Source organism: Carcharodon carcharias, chromosome 26 (genome assembly GCF_017639515.1).
Source record: "Carcharodon carcharias isolate sCarCar2 chromosome 26, sCarCar2.pri, whole genome shotgun sequence".
Taxonomy (NCBI): Eukaryota; Metazoa; Chordata; class Chondrichthyes; order Lamniformes; family Lamnidae; genus Carcharodon; species Carcharodon carcharias.
Genome location: NC_054492.1, coordinates 315,236 through 341,173, shown reverse-complemented (window position 1 = coordinate 341,173; position 25,938 = coordinate 315,236). Strand labels below are relative to the sequence as shown.

The window sequence follows — 25,938 nt, the reverse complement described above, 5'->3', positions numbered from 1 at the left end:
ATCATCTCTGTAATGAGACCAGAATTGCACACAATGCTCAAGTTGTGGCCTAACTAATGTTCTGTATGGTTCCAGCATAACCTCCCTGCTCTTATTTCTATGCATCGGCGAATAAATGAAAAGCTTCCATATGCCTTCCTAACCACCTTATCAACCTGTCCTACCTTCAGGGACCTGTGGATATTCACTCCAAGGTCCCTCACTTCCTCTCCGCCTCTCAATATCCTCCCATTTATTGTGTAATCCTTTGCCTTGTTTGACCTCACATTTGTCTGGATTGAGTTCCATTTGCCACTTTTCTGTCCACCTGACCAGTCTATTAATATCTTCCTGCAGCCTATAGCAATCCTCCTCGCTATCTACTGCATGGTCAGTTTTTGTATTTGCAAACTTCTTGGCCGCTCCCTGTATATTTACAGTCCAAATCATTAATATATACTACATAAAGCATGGGATCTAGCACTGAGCCCTGCAGAATCCCACTGGAAACAGCCTTCCAGTCACAAAAACATCCATCAACAATTACCCTTTTTTTCCTTTCACTGAGCTAATTTTGTACCCACATTCTCCATGGATCCCAGGAGCTTTTATTTTTTTAAACCAGTCTGTAATTATTTGGTCTAACCTTCATTCCTTTTTCAAACCAATGTGCAATGTTAGCAGACCTTCAATGCTCTGGCACCTCACCTGTATCCAGTGAGGATTGGAAAATGATGGTCAGACCCTCTGCAATTTCCCCCCTGGCTTCTTCAGCCTGGGTTACATTCCATCTGGCCTTGATGATTTATCCACTTTCAAGGATGCTAATCCCCTTAACACTTCCTCTCTCCCTATGTCTATCACACCCAGGACTTTACACCCCTCCTTAACTACAAGGTCTACTTTTTATGAAGACAGACATAAAGTATTCATTAAGAACCATACCCATATCCTCTGCCTCCACATATAGGTTGCCTTTTTGGTCTTTTATGAGCCCTACTCTTTATCCTTTTACTCTTAATATATTGACCAAACATCTTTGGGTTCTCCTTGATTTTGCTGGCCAATATTCTTTCAGGCCCCCTCATTGCTTTCTTAATTTCCTTTTTGATTTCACACCTTTTTCTGTACCCCACCTTTTTCTATACTTCTCTCGGCTTTCTGTAGTATTGCGTTCGTGGCGTCTGACATAAGCTTTGCTTTTCTGTCTTATCTTGCCCTGTAAATTCCTTGACATCCAGGGGGATCTAGGTTTGGCCATCCCACCCTTTTCCTTTGTGGGAACATGTTTACTCTGAATCCCTTGAATCTTCCCTTTGCCTCCCATTTTACTTTCAAGTAGCTGTTTGCATTCCACTTTTGCTAAATCACTCCTCAACTTAGTAAAATTGGCCTTGCCCCAGTTTAGAACTTTAATTCCTGTTTTATCTTTGGCCTTTTCCATAATTATGTTAAAACTATCACCAAAATGCTCTTCCACTGTCACTCCTTTCAGCTGCCCAGCTTCATTTCCCAGAACTATGTCAAGAACCGTGCCCCCTCGTGTCAGATTTGCTGGATGCTGGCCAAAATAGTTTTCTTGAATGCACCTTAAGAATTCTGTTCCCTCCATTCTTCTCTCACTAAAACAATCCCAGTTAATATTAGGGATAGTTAAAATCTATTACTGCTCTGTTTCTGCACTTCTCAGAGATTTGCCTACATATTTGCTATTTTTTCCCCTTCTATTGTTTGGGAGGGTCTATTGTACATGCCTAGTAGTGTGAGTGACCTTTTTTGTTCCTAATCTCAATCCACATGGCTTCAATTGATCCTTCTAACATATCATCCCTCCTCACAGCTGTAATTGCCGCTCTAACCAAAATTTCCACACACACTTCCTGTCTGAAAACCCTGTAACCAGGAATGTTGAGCTGTCATTCCTGGTCCCTCATTAAGCCATGTTTCTGTAATAGCTATGACATCGTACTGCTACATCTTCATCTGTGCCCTCAGCTTTACTGCTTTCTTTGTGCTATTCCTTGGATTGAAGTATATACCCTTGAGCACTGCCAAACTCGTTTTTTATTTTCTATCTTTTGTTTCCTCTGTCTTCCAAACTCACTCACTGATGTTCTGCCTTCCATTACCAATTCTGATTTTGCCCCAACTGAGTATACCCTCAAGTCTCTCCCCCCTGCCCCTTGTAATTTAAATCCTCCTCAACTAGCAACTGTCCCAGCAAGGATATTGGTCCTGACCTCATTGAAATGCATACTGTTCGGCTTGTACAGGTCTCACCTCCTCCAGAACAGGCCCCAATGCCTCAGGAATCTGAATCTCTCTCTGCTATACCATCTCTCCAGCCACGTATTCATCAGCTCTAACCTCCTATTTCTATGCTCACTAGCACATGGCACTGCTAGTAATTGGAGATTACTACCTCTGAGGTTCTTCTTTTTAATGCCTTACCTAGCTCTCTCAAATCTACTTTCAGGACCTCATCCCTCTTTTTACCTATGTTGTTTATACCTTTCTACCTAGTCAATCTATTACCAATGTGAACTATGACCTCTGGCTGATCACCCTCCCCCTTAATGTCCTGCAGCTGCTCTGTAATTCCTCTTCCACTTTTCTTCCTTGCTGCCCCTACAGCTGAGCCACCTGTGTTGCCCCAAACCTGGCTCTTGCTGCTCTCCCCTGAGGAACTGTCACCCTCACCGGCATCCAAAATGGAAAACTGGTTTGTGACCGAACTAGACTTAGAGGACTCCTGTACTACTGTCTGGTCATCCTAGAATTTCTGGTGGTCACCCTTTTCTTCTCTGCCTGTATGCTCCTAACCTGTGGTGTGACCACCTCCCTAAACATGCTATCCATGTAGTACTCCACACCAGTGACTCCAGGGACAGCCACTCCAGTTCCGAAACCTGGAGCTCAAGTTTCTGCAGCTGGTGACACCTGCATATGTGCTTGTCCCATGAAGTGTCCATGACCCCCAAATGGCATAGGAATGGGCATTCCATTGTCCGCAATGGCCGAGCTTCCCTGCCATACGTTAAGCTGACTTTTTGACTATTTACTATAAGCTAGAGGCGAGAAAGTCAAATAGGCTTACTTAACAATCAGCTCCTCTTGTTCCTGTAAGTTTGATACTTAAGGGTTAAGTAAAGCTTTTAAATTTTTCTAATTTTCTAATATATTAGAACGTTAGTTTCCTAACTTGAGACAAGGAAAGAAAAACTCACCAATTATTGGAGACTGATTTTAAAAAAGGTATCAGATAATATCTTTTGTCCTGTGCACTGAATTCCCATATGAACCAAATGCCCAGCTCCACAGTCCATGTACATCTCATTATTGAACCAACTGCTTTCAGCTGATTGACAGATAACTGCCATTACATGGCAGCCCCTTGTTTAACAAGGCTATTTAATTCACTTGAGGTTGTTAGTTATATGTCAGAGTCTGACTCTTAATCTATTTTTGAACTTTAGAAAAACTTACCAGAACTTAGCACGTGGACCAAATTCCCGACTCCTTATTCCATCTACACTCATTCAGCTATACTGCTATTAAATATAATGCCATTGAATGTTAAGGGGAGGTGGTTAGTCTCACACGTGCTGGAGGTAGTCATTGCACTTACCACTAATCAGGCCTGAATGTTGTCTAGAATTTGCTGCATGATGCTTCATTATCTAAGGATTACGAACAGAACTGAACACTCTGCAGTCACCAGCAAATGCCCCATTTCTGACCTTATGATGGAGGGAATGTCATTGATGAAGTAACTGAAGCTGGTTGACCTAGAATACTACCCTGAGGAACTTATGTAGTTATTTCCTGGGGCTGTGATGATTGGCCTCCAACAACCACAACGATTTTCGTTTTATGCTAGGTATGACTCTAGCCATTGGAGAGCTCCCCCCTCATCCCCCCAACCGCCCCAAAAATTCCCATTGACTTCAGTTTTACTAGGGTTCTTTCATGCTACACTTGGTTAAAGGCTACATTGATGTCAAGGGCAGTTACACTCATCTCACATGTGGAATTCAGCTCCTTTATCCAGGTTTGAACCAACGCTGTAATGCGATCTGGAGATGAGTGGCCTTGGAACCTAAATGAGCATCAGTGAGCAAGCCTGTGCTGCTTGATAGTATTGCCTTCTGTCACTTTACAGATGATTAAAGTAGACTGATGGAGCAATAATTGACCAGGTTGTTGTGGACAGGACATACTTCAGCAAATTTCCACATTGTTTGGTACCGGAGCAGCTTGGCTGGAGGCAAAGCTAATTCTGGAGCTCAGTCTTCAGTACTTTGGCCAGGATGTTTCAGGGCCTTTACTGTATCTAGTGAGCTGAGCTGTTTCTTGATATCTTATGGAGTGCATAGTATTAGCTGAATGCTGGCTTTCATAACGCTGGGGACCTCAGGGAAGGATGAATGTGGTTCCAAACACTTATGTCATGACCTTTTCTGATTAGTGACAAGTAACATCCACACCAGTACTAAGCAATGACTATCTTCAACAAAAGAGGGTCTAGCCATGTGCTCATGGCACTGCCATCATTAAATGTCCCATCAACAACATTATGTGGAGGCTACCACTGACGCAAATCTTAACTGGACCAGACAATCTGGCTACAAAAGGCTTTGTTATCTGTGATGTCCGTATCACATCTTGCCTCCCCAAAGCCTATCCACCATCTGTAAGGAGTAAGTCAGGAGTGAGATGGAATACAATCCACTTGCCTGGGTGATTGCAGTTCCAACACCACTCATGAAGCTCAACACCATTCAGCCCCTTTGCTTAGCACTCCTTCCACCAGCTTAAACAGCCACTAAACATTAAAAATCACTGGCACACCAAACTTGCAGTGTGCCAATTTTCTGTCTGATTTTTCTTTGTGCACAGCCTGTTTATTACATTACACAATATGTTCAGCTGCGCAGCCACACTGGTTTGCTACGTACAGCATGTCTATTGCATCCCATAGTAAGTTCCAAACTGCTGCATGACTGTGCACCTGAGCAGCTGGGAGGGAGCATTGGTCTGTACCTTCTACATGATGCATTGTACCAGCTCACCAAGGCTGTGGAAAGCCAAAACATTATCTAAACCCATAATCACTACCACCCAAAAGGACAATGGCAGAGTATGCATGGAAGTACCACCACTTGCAAGTTCCCCTCCAAGACACAAACCACACTGGTTTGGAACTTTGTCACTGTTCCTTCATCATTGGGTCAAAATCTTGGACCTTCCTCCAAGCAGCACTGTTGGGAGTATTTTCATCATATGGCTGCAGCGGTTCAAGAACACACTTCACCATTAGCTTCTCTAGGCAATAAATGCCGGCCTTGTCAGTGACGCTCATATCCTGTGAATGAATTTTTAAATAAGTGGCTGTTGTACAGTGTTCTTGCAACATATGTTTCTCCCTTAACTGTATCTTGGACTGTTAAAATTTTTGGTGGAATTGGTTTAAGAAAGTAGCTTCAACAAAATGTAGATGTGTTTTGACGCTATTGATGTACAATCTTAAATGTAGGCCTTTGCTGTCTCATCACTGTCATATTGTCTTAGTGATTACCATTTGTGAAATGTAATCTACTTTTGATAGGCAATGCTTCAAGTATTGGAGTCCTGCAGCATTGTGTTTATGGAATTGATAACCCTAAATCCCCCACTCCCTCAAAAAAAAATCACCACAAAAGCCTGTCCAAGGCACAGATTAGGAGTGTGATGGAATGCTCTCCACTTGCCTGGTTGAGTGCAGCCCCAACAGCATTTAACAGTCTTTAACTCTGCTTTGCTTTTCTACTTCACCTGACAACCTGTCCCACTATTCCGTACCCAATAATAAAGGTTGCCTATGTTTCCTATTTTCTTGTTCAAATGGATATATAATGGGTAATGTCAGAATTTACAACTGTTTAAATGGGCAGCCATTGTTTCTAATTATACTTGAATTTAATTTATTTAATGTTCTAAGTTTTTGCTTATTGCTTTGCAGTAACTTGGCTCAGTAAAGGTACAATGCATTAGACGGTTTAAACCTTCTCCTTATTTTCAGATCCACCTGCGACAGTTCCATGGTACACGATATGCTGCAATTGACCCAGCAATGGTGAGTGCCGAAGAGCTTGAGGTACACAAAGCCAGGATTGAAAATAGGAATGAGGAAGAGCTGTGACTTTGTCCCTTGGAAAAATGGAGTGAATTTCCACATGAAGGCACTGAACTCTACTAGGTTTTTTTGAACTGTCAGCAGTGCCTTTTTAAAAACAAATTCTTTTTGGCAGAGAAAATGAGATGTCTGATTATTTTCATTCTTCAAATGGATCGAGTCCCCAGAAACCTCTGTCTGAAACTGCCCACAATCTGTTGTCTAATTAGAGCTATGGAATCGAAGCCATAGGTAAATAACCAACTCTAAGAACAAAGTCTCCTTATATAGTTCTTATGTCAGTTCCATTTTGTTCAAGCCCATTTTATTTTAATTCACTTTTTGACCAATTAAGCGTTTCAGTTGCATCTTGCCTGTGGTCCAATCACCTTACGGTTCCTTGATCCTGAATTATATTTTTGGTGGATACCTAAATAGTAATGTTGGGCCTTTATTTTGTACTTGTGCCTGATTAGATGTACTGCAAATATTTTAGTCATTTATTTAAATGGTTGCAATCATTTGTTTTGAAGTTCATATAATCTATTAAAATAAATGCACGTATACATTGTAAGGTTAATTTGTAATTTTAATTAATCAATGAATCTGTTTGCAGTTGCTGCAAATATAAAACCCACATTTGAAAATTTGCTGTCTTTAACTTGTTTATTAGATTATGGTTTAAAGTGTAAATATTCTTCTGTAAACATATTGCTGAAAATATTAGCTGAAAGTGGCATTCTGTGCCAAATGTTTCATTGGGAGACAATTCACTGAAATCAGGAAGTAGTTGTCTAGATTATACTCTAGTGTGCTAATGCTATTGATGTGTTTACTGCATTCTGTGAATGGAGTGCATATCTAACCTGCAATTAATAGAATTCAAAACTTCTTTTAAAAATGTCTTTTGGGGCTGAGCCCCTATTATTGGAGGTTTTTGCATTATTGCATTATACTGGCCAATAAATTACTTTCTCGATTGTTTAAACATTGTACTATATGTTCATGGTAAAACGGCATCATTTGATGGCACCTTGTCTTTTCTCCACAATTGCTGCCATTTTTTGACTAGCATTTTCTGTTTTTAATTTAAATGAGTTGTTTGAAGATTTTGGACTACTTTTCATCCTTAAGTGATGTCACTGCACTATCGGGGTGCTGTCAGAGAGACTGGAATTGGACTTAGTGTACCAGAAATAGCAATCTGTAAATGGTGCCCCCAACATGAAAGATTTTAATTTTAGGTTTGAGCAGCAAAAGGGTGAGTGGCAAACCAATGTTGGTTCTGGACGCTGGGTCAAAGAAGCATATGTTGGCCTTCAGTGGTGCGGCGTAGATTTAATGGATTGATGCCTGGGTTATACGGATTAATTTATGAGGATATGGCACATGGTATTAGTTTGTACACTCTGTTAAGGTTGAGGAATGATTTAATAAAGATGTTAAGAATGTTAAGTATTGAAAACAGTTGGTACAGAGAAACTATTTCCTCTGGGAAGGCATTATATTTCTGTCTAGTTTACTCACCTATTCTATTTTTTCAAATTTTATCAACTTTTCTGGTTTCCAAAACTCTTCCAATCATCAGGTTTTCAGCTGTTTTTTTTTGCAACATTGTAAGCCTCTTCCTTTAATTGCATCCTTAATTCCTGAGTGAGCCACAGGTGAGTACTTCTTGCTGAGTAGGTCCTTCTTGAATTTTTGTTTTGCAATGGAATGTATTTTTGTTGAACGTTTTGAATTGTTTCTTTAAATGAATGGCACTGTTCATTTACTGCCATGCCTTTTAGTACATTTACCCAATAAACCTTAGTCAGTTCTCCTGCCAAACCTATATAATTGGCTTTATTTAAGTTTAAGATTCTTGCTAGCGATTGGTGTATGTCACTTTCAATCTTAAATGTAATTGAATTGTATTATGATCACTATTTCTCAGAACATGCTATAACATTATTAATTAACCCTCCTCCAATACACAGTACTAGATCTAAGAGTTATCCTAGTCGGGTTCCACAATGTGTTGCTCCAAGAAACTGTCACAAACATTCTGCAAACTGATCTTCTAGACCACTCTCTTGCCTATTTGATTGTTCCAGTAAATGAAGATTAAACTCCCCAACAATTATTACATTTTCTTTGTTAAAACCGCTAATAATTTCTTGTTTAATGCTCTGCCCAATGGTATAACTACTGTTAGGGAGCCTATAAATTACTCTCAGTTTTTTCTGATGCTTGCTATTCCTAATTTCCAGCCATGATGATTCTACTTCATGACCTATTGAGGCCACATCCTTTCTCACGAATTCCTCTATGTAATCCTTTGATATCAGGGCTGCCCTTCCTCCTTTGCCATTCTGTCTGTCTCCCTAAAAGACTGTGTATCCTGAATATTTATTTCCTACCCTTGATCATGTCTCTGTAATGGTGAGTAGATCAAAGTCATTTACTTCTATGTGATCCACTAGTTCATCTATCTTATTGCAGATGCTTTGTGCATACAGAACTTTTCATTTCACTTTATTACTTCAATTCCCTGCAATGACCATTTCCTTAAACCCTCTATCCCTTCCTGTCCCGCTCTGCTTGTCCTTATTCATTGTTATGCTGTTCTGATGCCTCAATATTTCTCTTTGAATTTCTAAATCGGAAATTCTAAATCCCTTCACCTGGACCCTCACCACCTCACACCCCATGACCACCGACGGTGGAGAGATTAAAACCAGGATTCCTCGAGGCTAGAATTTGATAAGTGCAAATATCTTGGAGGGGTGTGGGTCTGCAGACCGTTATGAAGACATTGTATGGAGGGATTTGAAAACAACGAAGAGAATGTTAAAATCGGGACACGATGTAGGGTCACTATGCAACAGGGATGGATGAACGGGACTTGGTGTGAATAAGAATATGGGCAGCAAAATTTTGGATGACCATCAGATTACAGAGGGCAGAATGTGGGAGGCCAGCTGGGAATGAATTGGAATAGTCACACCAAGGGGTAACAAATGCTGGAATGAGTGTTTCAGCAGGAAATGAACTGAATGAGCCACTGGAAACTGAGCAAGTGACCAACTGATCCATCATCCAGAACACAAGTTAATGGAAATATCAGTCAGAAGCTGATCCTCTAAAAATGAACTAAACCAGATAACTTTAAGGCAAATCATTGTCTGAAAATGAAGCCATGGTTCAGTTTGTGTCAGAATCGTCAAATGTTCGATGAATACATTACTGATGTCGGGAATTTGAAGAGTATTCTGGTCCGAATAGTGATCACACGGAATCAATAGTCAAAGTGGAAAACTCAGCAGCTCAGAAGAATGGGACTAAATCCTCAGCAGACTGCAAAGCAACAAAACGACCATGAGATGTATATGTACACAGTTAGGAACTGTTCAGAAAGACTTAACGAACACAGTAGTTGACAGGTTCTGGTAAAAATCATCCTTGGTGAAATAACTCTTATCTGCTGTGTTTCCATGAGAAACAATTCTCTGTTTTGTCTTGGAGAAGCAGATGTTCTGCTTACTGGGCAGCTGATTTGCAGACAAAGGAAACCTGGGCATGGGCACTTTGAAGACATTATCCTACTAGTGACAGTTCATTCCACACTGCAACATAAGTCCTTTCTAATTATAAGCTAACAGATTCCAATTAAACAGATATTTAGTGGAGCTGCTGGAAAATTCAATAATGCAATCCTGTCACTTCAGTAATTAAACTACCTGTTTGCACAATGCTAAAATACATACAATACAATGAGACAGGTAAACTGGTCTGTTTACCAATGGAGTCTTCATCAATGACGATTCAATTCACTGCGGTAAAGAATAAGTTCTTACTGGTTGATAAATGCTGCTTTTAAAAAAAAAATAAAATCTCTATTAATGGGAACTTGAGGATTGATGAGAAGGGGAATGCTGTTGAAGCTTTTTGTCATGCACTCATCCAGACAAATGCAAGAATGCCAAATTTCAAAGGGACCAACAATTTGTACTGCATGACAAAAGTCAGCTCTGATTGGTCCAGGTGTTGCCATGGTGAGTGCACCAGGAGCTATTGTCCCCCATGGTTTTGTTAATTCAAAGAAAGATGCAATAGCTAGACCTATTCCTTCTACGTGCAGAGGACAGGTCCATGAATATATGTGCCTTCTGGCAAGCATATGTGAGCTACATTGAGTCAGACTGATATTCTTAAATCTGTTGTTGGCACCCTTGAGGTTGTTCAGCAAAAGCTGCCCGATTGCAGAGTCACATCTAAAATTATACATGTCCTCAGTTTGGCAAGCACAGGTTGGTTGAGTGTGGTCAGCACTCTGCCTATTGCAAGTAGTTAGCGATGCTGTTTGTTATTATCCACCAATCATTCGGACATATGGCCAACGTACCTGGCATCACACCAGCCCTGAAATTCATTTACCACATTACAATTCAAGATAATCAGTGGAGCTTGTAACATGCCTCATTTACTCACTAGAAGCAACATGCATTCATACACAAGGACCTGCAGTCTGCAAACTAAAGGAATTGATCAAGCCTTGCACCTTTTCTTGAATTACCAGGGAGCTTGAGACGTGTATTCCCTTTTGCGTTCTCCACGGCATTTCCTCAGCCAGAGTGGACTTGCCGACTAAGTACTATCCTTTTTTCCCATCGTATAAATTGCTTTGATCATTTGAAATTTGGCATTCTTGCATTTGTCCCGGTGAGCACAGGATGAAAAGCCTCAGCAACATTTGTCTCTTTTCAGCAATGTTCAAGTTCTGTACTATCAAATGACTGAAGTGAAAAGTAATTAGATATATTCAAAGCGGTCTAGAGGAATCATTAAGTATTCACTTTGATTATTGGAATGAAGTGCTAACTTATATTTGCTGCAACTCATTGACTAAACAGTAATTAGATATTTTCCAAGAAGTTAAGACCTGCAATGAGATATTTACTGCGCTTATTAGACAGAACAATAATCTGAGCTTTACTTTTATCATGAACTGAGCAATGATGTTTACATTAATTTTTTCTAACTTTTCTTCATTCGAATAATCACTGTGATTGTTGGACTTAATAATTGATCATCTAATGTTGTTACTGGACTGCCAAAATTTGTGTTTACTGTTTGATTAATCAATAGTTATTATCTTTAATGTCATCTTTGACATTAATGGCATCTTTAATGTCTGAACAATAATTAGAAATAATCTGAACATATTGAGCTGAATAATAATTAGATGTTTCTTGTGATCACTGGACTGAATGTTAATTAGTAATTATTGAAAATTCAGATGATTTATAGACAATAATATCTAAACAAGTGATTTCTGGAATAACAAATAGATAATTAAAGTTAATATTGAAGTGAATGATAATTATATACGTTCAAAGCTGTTTGGACTGATGATAACTCTATATTCATTGTGATTAGTGGAATGAAAGCCTGAAAGATATTGGTATTCGTGGACATGAACAATCACTAAATATTTGTGCTTATTGGAGTGAACACATTTTCAGGTATTTACATTGATTATTGGACCAAAAAAATTCTGATCTCTTTGATTCTATAAAGATTATGGTAATCAATGGACTAATTTTCACAAATCACTGATTTTGGGCTGAAGAAATAATTATTCAATTCATTATTATTGGAATGGCAACATTTACTGTGATTATTTTCTGAAGAATAATTAGAACCTAACTATTGGATGGGTGTTAGATAATTACAGTGATCATTGAACTGAAATTTTATTAGTTATCTGCATCTATTGGACTGGACAATAATCTGATATTTTCTGTTAATATTCAGCAACACTAATCAGATTTTTATTGGTTTACTTGGCATTAAAATAATTAGATATTTACCATTATTGAATTAACCAATAGATGATATCATTGTTTATTGGACTTAATAATTATTTGAAATTCACTGATTATTGAACTACAAATTAGCACATTACACAGTCATGTCCTGTGAATTTTGTACAGAAAAAGTTAGATAATTCCAGTGATTATAAAATGAAACCATGAAAAAGCATATTTATTTAGACTGACTGGAAATAAGACATTTAATATTAGTATTGTAGTAAACAATTAATTGTATCCTGTGTGGATGGAGAAAAATAATTAGATATTAATGGTAATGACAGTGGTATGATAGTCCAAATAGCACAGGAAAAGCTTTCACCATTTCTTTAGTATTAGCCAGCGTTTGATCACAAGGCAATATTACAAAAGTGGACATGTCTTCAAGAATTACATCCACACTCTTGCCTGGATATAGGACAGCTCACTCTGCCTTCAAATTGCCACACCAACAGCAAATGAGGATATACCAGCATGCGATATCAAGAGAGGCTCGGTAAAGTGCAATGTGTTAGAGATGCAAAAGTTATTATCCAGGACAAATGCACCATGTCACAAGAAAAGTGTTGAGGCTTTACATAATACACTTCAAGTTTTGAAAGAAAATGAGAAAATTATGCTAGGAATTTTCCTCTAGGGACTGAAGACAATTTCTTCCTGTAATGTAGAGAGGAACAAGAGGAGAAATTCAAGTAAATTTGAAGCCATCAGACAGACCACCATCAGAACAAAACGATTTGGTGTGATAATTAGACATTTACTGTGACTCCATTACATAAGTGTCCTGCCAAAAGACAGGTCCTTGCCTCATTGTCCTGTGATGGAATAGAACACTATCTATTTTATAAAAATATATGTTCAGTGCTATTTCTCAATTTTAAATTGGACCTTTTGAATGAACAAAGGCAATTAAGATAGCTGATCCCTTGTCTGAGAGTCACCAGAACAAAAGCCACTCAGCAGTTTTGGAAATGTCACTCCCTGTTATTTCTGAGGAGCTGCTAACAGACCTGCCTCCGGCATAGACCAACTTCAAAGGGAACTACATGAAAGCCATTTGTATTGATAAACCAGGCCTGCCAGTGGAGACACTATAACACCAGACCCTCAACAAATAGCTGTTATGGGTTGAAACAGATGCTATGAGGTTATGAGACTGGAGCACAAAGCCAGCTTCCAGACATTGGATAAACAAGCAAAACAGAGCCAACCAGAGAGAAACAGAGCCTAAAAGAACTAAACAGAGCCAAACAAAGCCTGCCAGAGCCCAATAGACCCAGGCAGAGCAGAACACAACAGAGCACCGCAGAGCACAACTGAGCAACACAGAACACTACAGAGAACAACTGAGCACCGCAGAGCAACACAGAACAATACAGAGCTAAACTGAGCAACACAGAACACAACAGAGCAACACAGAACCCAACTGAGTACCACAGAACACAACAGAGCAACAAAGAGCACAACTGAGCAACACAGAGCACAACTGAGCAACACAGAACAATACAGAGCACAATTGAGCAGCACAGAACGCAACAGAGAGCACAGCTGAGCACCGCAGAACACAACAGAGCAACACAGAACCCAACTGAGTACCACCGAACACAACAGAGCAACAAAGAGCACAAATGAGCTCCACAGAAAAATACAGAGCTCAACTGAGCAACACAGAACAATACAGAGCACAACTGAGCACCGCAGAACACAACAGAGCAACACAGAACCCAACTGAGAACCACAGAACACAACAGAGCAACAAAGAGCACAAATGAGCTCCACAGAAAAATACAGAGCACAACTGAGCAACACAGAACAATACAGAGCACAACTGGGCAACTCAGAACACTACAGAGCACAACTGAGCACCACTGAACAATAAAGAGCACAACAAAGCAACACAGAGCACAACTGAGCAACACAGAGCACAACCGAGTACCACGGAGCACAACCGAGCAACACAGAACAATACAGAGCACAACTGAGCAACAAAGAACACAACTGGGCACTACAGAACACAACTGAGCACCACAGAACAATACAGAGCACAACTGAGCAACACAGAGCACAACTGAGCAACACAGAGCACAACCGAGTACCAGAGAACACAACAGAGCACAACTGAGGAACACAGAGCACAACTGAGGAACACAGAGCAAACTGAGCAACACAGAGAACAACTGAGCAACACAGAACAATACAGAGCACAACTGAGCACCACAGAAAAATACAGAGCACAACCGAGTAACACAGAACAATACAGAGCACAAATGAGCAACACAGAACACTGCAGAGCACAACTGAGCACCACAGAACAATACAGATCACAACTGAGCACCACAGAACAACACAGAGCACAACTGAGCACCACAGAACAATACAGATCACAACTGAGCACCACAGAACAACACAGGGCACAACTGAGCACCACAGAACACAACAGAGCAACACAGAGCACAACTGAGCAACACAGAGCACAACTGAGCAACACAGAGCACAACTGAGCAACACAGAACAATACAGAGCACGACTGAGAACCACAGAACAATACAGAGCATGACTGAGCACCACAGAACACAACAGAGCAACACAGAGCACAACTGAGTACCACAGAACACAACAGAGCAACACAGAGCACAACTGAGCAACACAGAACAATACAGAGCACAACTGAGCATCACAGAACACAACAGAGTAAAACAGAGCACAAATGAGCAACACAGAGCACAACTGAGCAACACACAACAATACAGAGCACAACTGAGTACCACAGAACACAACTGAGCAACACAGAGCACAACTGAGCAAAACTGAGCACAACTGAGCAACACAGAACAATACAGAGCACAATTGAGCAGCACAGAACGCAACAGAGAGCACAACTGAGCAACACAGAGCACAACTGAGCAACACAGAACAATACAGAGGACAACTGAGCAACACAACAATACAGAGCACAACTGAGCAACACAAAACAATACAGAGCACAACTGAGCAACACAGAGCACAAATAAGCATCACAGAGCACAACTGAGCAACAAAGAACAATACAGAGCAGAACTGAGCAACACAGAACACTACAGAGCACAACTGGGCACTACAGAACACAACTGGGCACTACAGAACACAACTGAGCACCACAGAACAATACAGAGCACAACTGAGCAACACAGAGCACAACCGAGTACCAGAGAACACAACAGAGCACAACTGAGGAACACAGAGCACAACTGAGGAACACAGAGCAAACTGAGCAACACAGAGAACAACTGAGCAACACAGAACAATACAGAGCACAACTGAGCACCACAGAACAATACAGAGCTAAACTGAGCAACACAGAACACAACAGAGCAACACAGCACAACTGAGTACCACAGAACACAACTGAGCAACACAGAGCACAACTGAGCAAAACAGAGCACAACTGAGCAACACACAACAATACAGAGCACAACTGAGTACCACAGAACACAACTGAGCAAGACAGAGCACAACTGAGCAAAACAGAGCACAACTGAGCAACACAGAACAATACAGAGCACAATTGAGCAGCACAGAACGCAACAGAGAGCACAACTGAGCAACACAGAGCACAACTGAGCAACACGGAACAATACAGAGGACAACTGAGCAACACAACAATACAGAGCACAACTGAGCACCACAGAACAATACAGAGCTAAACTGAGCAACACAGAACACAACAAAGCAACACAGCACAACTGAGTACCACAGAACACAACTGAGCACCACAGAACAATACAGAGCACAACTGAGCACCGCAGAACACAACAGAGCAACACAGAACCCAACTGAGAACCACAGAACACAACAGAGCAACAAAGAGCACAAATGAGCTCCACAGAAAAATACAGAGCACAACTGAGCAACACAGAACAATACAGAGCACAACTGGGCAACTCAGAACACTACAGAGCACAACTGAGCACCACTGAACAATAAAGAGCACAACAAAGCAACACAGAGCACAACTGAGCAACACAGAGCACAACCGAGTACCACGGAGCACAACCGAGCAACACAGAACAATACAGAGCACAACTGAGCAACAAAGAACACAACTGGGCACTACAGAACACAACTGAGCACCACAGAACAATACAGAGCACAACTGAGCAACACAGAGCACAACTGAGCAACACAGAGCACAACCGAGTACCAGAGAACACAACAGAGCACAACTGAGGAACACAGAGCACAACTGAGGAACACAGAGCAAACTGAGCAACACAGAGAACAACTGAGCAACACAGAACAATACAGAGCACAACTGAGCACCACAGAAAAATACAGAGCACAACCGAGTAACACAGAACAATACAGAGCACAAATGAGCAACACAGAACACTGCAGAGCACAACTGAGCACCACAGAACAATACAGATCACAACTGAGCACCACAGAACAACACAGAGCACAACTGAGCACCACAGAACAATACAGATCACAACTGAGCACCACAGAACAACACAGGGCACAACTGAGCACCACAGAACACAACAGAGCAACACAGAGCACAACTGAGCAACACAGAGCACAACTGAGCAACACAGAACAATACAGAGCACGACTGAGAACCACAGAACAATACAGAGCATGACTGAGCACCACAGAACACAACAGAGCAACACAGAGCACAACTGAGTACCACAGAACACAACAGAGCAACACAGAGCACAACTGAGCAACACAGAACAATACAGAGCACAACTGAGCATCACAGAACACAACAGAGTAAAACAGAGCACAAATGAGCAACACAGAGCACAACTGAGCAACACACAACAATACAGAGCACAACTGAGTACCACAGAACACAACTGAGCAACACAGAGCACAACTGAGCAAAACTGAGCACAACTGAGCAACACAGAACAATACAGAGCACAATTGAGCAGCACAGAACGCAACAGAGAGCACAACTGAGCAACACAGAGCACAACTGAGCAACACAGAACAATACAGAGGACAACTGAGCAACACAACAATACAGAGCACAACTGAGCAACACAAAACAATACAGAGCACAACTGAGCAACACAGAGCACAAATAAGCATCACAGAGCACAACTGAGCAACAAAGAACAATACAGAGCAGAACTGAGCAACACAGAACACTACAGAGCACAACTGGGCACTACAGAACACAACTGGGCACTACAGAACACAACTGAGCACCACAGAACAATACAGAGCACAACTGAGCAACACAGAGCACAACCGAGTACCAGAGAACACAACAGAGCACAACTGAGGAACACAGAGCACAACTGAGGAACACAGAGCAAACTGAGCAACACAGAGAACAACTGAGCAACACAGAACAATACAGAGCACAACTGAGCACCACAGAACAATACAGAGCTAAACTGAGCAACACAGAACACAACAGAGCAACACAGCACAACTGAGTACCACAGAACACAACTGAGCAACACAGAGCACAACTGAGCAAAACAGAGCACAACTGAGCAACACACAACAATACAGAGCACAACTGAGTACCACAGAACACAACTGAGCAAGACAGAGCACAACTGAGCAAAACAGAGCACAACTGAGCAACACAGAACAATACAGAGCACAATTGAGCAGCACAGAACGCAACAGAGAGCACAACTGAGCAACACAGAGCACAACTGAGCAACACGGAACAATACAGAGGACAACTGAGCAACACAACAATACAGAGCACAACTGAGCACCACAGAACAATACAGAGCTAAACTGAGCAACACAGAACACAACAAAGCAACACAGCACAACTGAGTACCACAGAACACAACTGAGCACCACAGAACAATACAGAGCACAACTGAGCACCGCAGAACACAACAGAGCAACACAGAACCCAACTGAGAACCACAGAACACAACAGAGCAACAAAGAGCACAAATGAGCTCCACAGAAAAATACAGAGCACAACTGAGCAACACAGAACAATACAGAGCACAACTGGGCAACTCAGAACACTACAGAGCACAACTGAGCACCACTGAACAATAAAGAGCACAACAAAGCAACACAGAGCACAACTGAGCAACACAGAGCACAACCGAGTACCACGGAGCACAACCGAGCAACACAGAACAATACAGAGCACAACTGAGCAACAAAGAACACAACTGGGCACTACAGAACACAACTGAGCACCACAGAACAATACAGAGCACAACTGAGCAACACAGAGCACAACTGAGCAACACAGAGCACAACCGAGTACCAGAGAACACAACAGAGCACAACTGAGGAACACAGAGCACAACTGAGGAACACAGAGCAAACTGAGCAACACAGAGAACAACTGAGCAACACAGAACAATACAGAGCACAACTGAGCACCACAGAAAAATACAGAGCACAACCGAGTAACACAGAACAATACAGAGCACAAATGAGCAACACAGAACACTGCAGAGCACAACTGAGCACCACAGAACAATACAGATCACAACTGAGCACCACAGAACAACACAGAGCACAACTGAGCACCACAGAACAATACAGATCACAACTGAGCACCACAGAACAACACAGGGCACAACTGAGCACCACAGAACACAACAGAGCAACACAGAGCACAACTGAGCAACACAGAGCACAACTGAGCAACACAGAACAATACAGAGCACGACTGAGAACCACAGAACAATACAGAGCATGACTGAGCACCACAGAACACAACAGAGCAACACAGAGCACAACTGAGTACCACAGAACACAACAGAGCAACACAGAGCACAACTGAGCAACACAGAACAATACAGAGCACAACTGAGCATCACAGAACACAACAGAGTAAAACAGAGCACAAATGAGCAACACAGAGCACAACTGAGCAACACACAACAATACAGAGCACAACTGAGTACCACAGAACACAACTGAGCAACACAGAGCACAACTGAGCAAAACTGAGCACAACTGAGCAACACAGAACAATACAGAGCACAATTGAGCAGCACAGAACGCAACAGAGAGCACAACTGAGCAACACAGAGCACAACTGAGCAACACAGAACAATACAGAGGACAACTGAGCAACACAACAATACAGAGCACAACTGAGCAACACAAAACAATACAGAGCACAACTGAGCAACACAGAGCACAAATAAGCATCACAGAGCACAACTGAGCAACAAAGAACAATACAGAGCAGAACTGAGCAACACAGAACACTACAGAGCACAACTGGGCACTACAGAACACAACTGGGCACTACAGAACACAACTGAGCACCACAGAACAATACAGAGCACAACTGAGCAACACAGAGCACAACCGAGTACCAGAGAACACAACAGAGCACAACTGAGGAACACAGAGCACAACTGAGGAACACAGAGCAAACTGAGCAACACAGAGAACAACTGAGCAACACAGAACAATACAGAGCACAACTGAGCACCACAGAACAATACAGAGCTAAACTGAGCAACACAGAACACAACAGAGCAACACAGCACAACTGAGTACCACAGAACACAACTGAGCAACACAGAGCACAACTGAGCAAAACAGAGCACAACTGAGCAACACACAACAATACAGAGCACAACTGAGTACCACAGAACACAACTGAGCAAGACAGAGCACAACTGAGCAAAACAGAGCACAACTGAGCAACACAGAACAATACAGAGCACAATTGAGCAGCACAGAACGCAACAGAGAGCACAACTGAGCAACACAGAGCACAACTGAGCAACACGGAACAATACAGAGGACAACTGAGCAACACAACAATACAGAGCACAACTGAGCACCACAGAACAATACAGAGCTAAACTGAGCAACACAGAACACAACAAAGCAACACAGCACAACTGAGTACCACAGAACACAACTGAGCACCACAGAACAATACAGAGCACAACTGAGCACCGCAGAACACAACAGAGCAACACAGAACCCAACTGAGAACCACAGAACACAACAGAGCAACAAAGAGCACAAATGAGCTCCACAGAAAAATACAGAGCACAACTGAGCAACACAGAACAATACAGAGCACAACTGGGCAACTCAGAACACTACAGAGCACAACTGAGCACCACTGAACAATAAAGAGCACAACAAAGCAACACAGAGCACAACTGAGCAACACAGAGCACAACCGAGTACCACGGAGCACAACCGAGCAACACAGAACAATACAGAGCACAACCGAGCAACACAGAACAATACAGAGCACAACCGAGCAACACAGAACAATACAGAGCACAACTGAGCAACACAGAACACTACAGAGCACAACTGAGCATCACAGAACAATACAGAGCACAACTGAGCACCACAGAACACAACGGAGCAACACAGAGCACAGCTGAGCAACACAGAACAATACAGAGCACAACTGGGCAACTCAGAACACTACAGAGCACAACTGAGCACCACTGAACAATAAAGAGCACAACTGAGCAACACAGAACAATACAGAGCACAACTGAGCACGACAGAACAATACAGAGCACGACTGAGCACGACAGAACAATACAGAGCACGACTGAGCACCACAGAACAACACAGGGCACAACTGAGTACCACAGAACACAAAAGAGCAACACAGAGCACAACCGAGTACCACGGAGCACAACCGAGCAACACAGAACACAACTGAGCAACACAGAACAATACAGAGCACAACTGAGCACCACAGAACACAACAGAGAAAAACAGAGCACAACTGAGTACCACAGAACACAACGGAGCAACACAGAGCACAACTGAGCAACACAGAGCACAGCTGAGCAACACAGAAAAATACAGAGCACAACTGAGCAACACAGAACACTGCAGAGCACAACTGAGCACCATAGAAGAATACAGAGCACAACCGAGCAACACAGAACACTGCAGAGCACAACCGAGCACCACAGAACAATACAGATCACAACTGAGCACCACAGAACAACACAGAGCACAACTGAGCACCACAGAACAATACAGATCACAACTGAGCAACACAGAACAATACAGAGCACGACTGAGAACCACAGAACAATACAGAGCACGACTGAGCACCACAGAACACAACAGAGCAACACAGAGCACAACTGAGTACCACAGAACACAACAGAGCAACACAGAGCACAACTGAGCAACACAGAACAATACAGAGCACAACTGAGTACCACAGAACACAACTGAGCAACACAGAGCACAACTGAGCAACACAGAACAATACAGAACACAACTGAGCACCGCAGAACACAACAGAGCAACACAGAACCCAACTGAGTACCACAGAACACAACAGAGCAACAAAGAACACAACTGAGCAACACTGAGCACAAATGAACAACACAGAACAATACAGAGCACAACTTGGCAACTCAGAACACTACAGAGCACAACTGAGCACCACTGAACAATAAAGAGCACAACTGAGCAACACAGAACAATACAGAGCACAACTGAGCACGACAGAACCATACAGAGCACGACTGAGCACCACAGAACAACACAGGGCACAACTGAGTACCACAGAACACAACAGAGCAACACAGAGCACAACTGAGTACCACGGAGCACAACCGAGCAACACAGAACACTACAGAGCACAACTGAGCATCACAGAACAATACAGAGCACAACTGGGCACCACAGAACAACACAGTGCACAACTGAGCAACACAGAGCACAACTGAGCAACACAGAAAAATACAGAGCACAAATGAACAACACAGAACAATACAGTGCACAACTGAGCACCACAGAACAAAACAGAGCACAACTGAGCACCACAGAACACAACAGAGAAAAACAGAGCACAACTGAGTACCACAGAACACAACGGAGCAACACAGAGCACAACTGAGCAACACAGAGCACAGCTGAGCAACACAGAAAAATACAGAGCACAACTGAGCAACACAGAACACTGCAGAGCACAACTGAGCACTACAGAACAATACAGAGCACAACTGAGCACCATAGAACAATACAGAGCACAACCGAGCAACACAGAACACTGCAGAGCACAACTGAGCACCACAGAACAATACAGATCACAACTGAGCACCACAGAACACAACAGAGCACAACTGAGCACCACAGAACAATACAGATCACAACTGAGCACCACAGAACAACTCAGGGCACAACTGAGTACCACAGAACACAACAGAGCAACACAGAGCACAACTGAGCAACACAGAACAATACAGAGCACGACTGAGAACCACAGAACAACACAGAGCACGACTGAGCACCACAGAACACAACAGAGCAACACAGAGCACAACTGAGTACCACAGAACACAACAGAGCAACACAGAGCACAACTGAGCAACACTGAACAATACAGAGCACAACTGAGTACCACAGAACACAAGTGAGCAACACAGAGCACAACTGAGCAACACACAATACAGAGCACAACTGAGTACCACAGAACACAACAGAGCACAACTGAGCACAACTGAGCAACACAGAGCACAACTGAGCAACACAGAGCACAACTGAGCAACACACAACAATAAAGAGCACAACTGAGTACCACAGAACACAACAGAGCAACACAGAGCACAACTGAGCAACACAGAGCACAACTGAGCAACACACAACAATACAGAGCACAACTGAGTACCACAGAACACAACAGAGCAACACAGAGCACAACTGAGCAAAACAGAGCACAACTGAGCAACACAGAGCACAACTGAGCAACACAGAAAAATACAGAGCACAAGTGAGCAACACAGAGCACAACTGAGCAACACAGAACACTGCAGAGCACAACTGAGCACTACAGAGCACAACTGGGCACTACAGAACAATACAGAGCACAACTGAGCACCACAGAACAATACAGAGCACAACCGAGTAACACAGAACAATACAGAGCACAAATGAGCAACACAGAACACTGCAGAGCACAACTGAGCACCACAGAACAATACAGATCACAACTGAGCACCACAGAACAACACAGAGCACAACTGAGCACCACAGAACAATACAGATCACAACTGAGCACCACAGAACAACACAGGGCACAACTGAGCACCACAGAACACAACAGAGCAACACAGAGCACAACTGAGCAACACAGAGCACAACTGAGCAACACAGAACAATACAGAGCACGACTGAGAACCACAGAACAATACAGAGCATGACTGAGCACCACAGAACACAACAGAGCAACACAGAGCACAACTGAGTACCACAGAACACAACAGAGCAACACAGAGCACAACTGAGCAACACAGAACAATACAGAGCACAACTGAGCATCACAGAACACAACAGAGCAAAACAGAGCACAAATGAGCAACACAGAGCACAACTGAGCAACACACAATACAGAGCACAACTGAGTACCACAGAACACAACTGAGCAACACAGAGCACAACTGAGCAAAACAGAGCACAACTGAGCAACACAGAGCACAACTGAGCAACACAGAACAATACAGAGCACAATTGAGCAGCACAGAACGCAACAGAGAGCACAACTGAGCAACACAGAACAATACAGAGGACAACTGAGCAACACAATACAGAGCACAACTGAGCAACACAAAACAATACAGAGCACAACTGAGCAACACAGAGCACAAATAAGCAGCACAGAGCACAACTGAGCAACAAAGAACAATACAGAGCAGAACTGAGCAACACAGAACACTACAGAGCACAACTGGGCACTACAGAACACAACTGGGCACTACAGAACACAACTGAGCACCACAGAACAATACAGAGCACAACTGAGCAACACAGAGCACAACTGAGCAACACAGAGCACAACCGAGTACCAGAGAACACAACAGAGCACAACTGAGGAACACAGAGCACAACTGAGGAACACAGAGCAAACTGAGCAACACAGAGAACAACTGAGCAACACAGAACAATACAGAGCACAACTGAGCACCACAGAACAATACAGAGCTAAACTGAGCAACACAGAACACAACAGAGCAACACAGCACAACTGAGTACCACAGAACACAACTGAGCACCGCAGAACACAACAGAGCAACACAGAACCCAACTGAGTACCACAGAACACAACAGAGCAACAAAGAGCACAACTGAGCAACACTGAGCACAGATGAACAACACAGAACAATACAGAGCACAACTGGGCAACTCAGAACACTACAGAGCACAACTGAGCACCACTGAACAATAAAGAGCACAACTGAGCAACACAGAACAATACAGAGCACAACTGAGCACGACAGAACAATACAGAGCACGACTGAGCACCACAGAACAACACAGGGCACAACTGAGTACCACAGAACACAACAGAGCAACACAGAGCACAACCGAGTACCACGGAGCACAACCGAGCAACACAGAACACTACAGAGCACAACTGAGCATCACAGAACAATACAGAGCACAACTGGGCACCACAGAACAATACAGTACACAACTGAGCAACACAGTGCACAACTGAGCACCACAGAACAAAACAGAGCACAACTGAGCACCACAGAACACAACAGAGAAAAACAGAGCACAACTGAGTACCACAGAACACAACGGAGCAACACAGAGCACAACTGAGCAACACAGAGCACCGCTGAGCAACACAGAAAAATACAGAGCACAACTGAGCAACACAGAACACTGCAGAGCACAACTGAGCACTACAGAACAATACAGAGCACAACTGAGCACCATAGAACAATACAGAGCACAACCGAGCAACACAGAACACTGCAGAGCACAACTGAGCACCACAGAACAATACAGATCACAACTGAGCACCACAGAACACAACAGAGCACAACTGAGCACCACAGAACAATACAGATCACAACTGAGCACAACAGAACAACTCAGGGCACAACTGAGTACCACAGAACACAACAGAGCAACACAGAGCACAACTGAGTACCACAGAACACAACAGAGCAACACAGAGCACAACTGAGCAACACTGAACAATACAGAGCACAACTGAGTACCACAGAACACAAGTGAGCAACACAGAGCACAACTGAGCAACACACAATACAGAGCACAACTGAGTACCACAGAACACAACAGAGCACAACTGAGCACAACTGAGCAACACAGAGCACAACTGAGCAACACAGAGCACAACTGAGCAACACACAACAATAAAGAGCACAACTGAGTACCACAGAACACAACAGAGCAACACAGAGCACAACTGAGCAACACAGAGCACAACTGAGCAACACACAACAATACAGAGCACAACTGAGTACCACAGAACACAACAGAGCAACACAGAGCACAACTGAGCAAAACAGAGCACAACTGAGCAACACAGAGCACAACTGAGCAACACAGAAAAATACAGAGCACAAGTGAGCAACACAGAGCACAACTGAGCAACACAGAACACTGCAGAGCACAACTGAGCACTACAGAGCACAACTGGGCACTACAGAACAATACAGAGCACAACTGAGCACCACAGAACAATACAGAGCACAACCGAGTAACACAGAACAATACAGAGCACAAATGAGCAACACAGAACACTGCAGAGCACAACTGAGCACCACAGAACAATACAGATCACAACTGAGCACCACAGAACAACACAGAGCACAACTGAGCACCACAGAACAACACAGGGCACAACTGAGCACCACAGAACACAACAGAGCAACACAGAGCACAACTGAGCAACACAGAGCACAACTGAGCAACACAGAACAATACAGAGCACGACTGAGAACCACAGAACAATACAGAGCATGACTGAGCACCACAGAACACAACAGAGCAACACAGAGCACAACTGAGTACCACAGAACACAACAGAGCAACACAGAGCACAACTGAGCAACACAGAACAATACAGAGCACAACTGAGCATCACAGAACACAACAGAGTAAAACAGAGCACAAATGAGCAACACAGAGCACAACTGAGCAACACACAACAATACAGAGCACAACTGAGTACCACAGAACACAACTGAG

The 25,938-nt window shown here is 42.8% G+C and overlaps 1 protein-coding gene across 3 annotated transcripts in view; it reads left to right on the top strand.

Moving 5' to 3' along the window:
* spg21 (SPG21 abhydrolase domain containing, maspardin) overlaps window positions 1-7,963 on the top strand; it is a 96,513-nt gene extending 88,550 nt beyond the window's left edge. For all 3 annotated transcript variants that reach the window (XM_041175161.1, XM_041175159.1, XM_041175160.1), the window contains one exon: window positions 6,041-7,963. In XM_041175161.1, the coding sequence (XP_041031095.1) occupies window positions 6,041-6,160 (120 nt within the window). In that variant the 3' untranslated portion in view covers window positions 6,161-7,963. The remainder of the gene's footprint in view (window positions 1-6,040) is intronic.
* The last annotated feature ends 17,975 nt before the right edge of the window (window positions 7,964-25,938 follow it).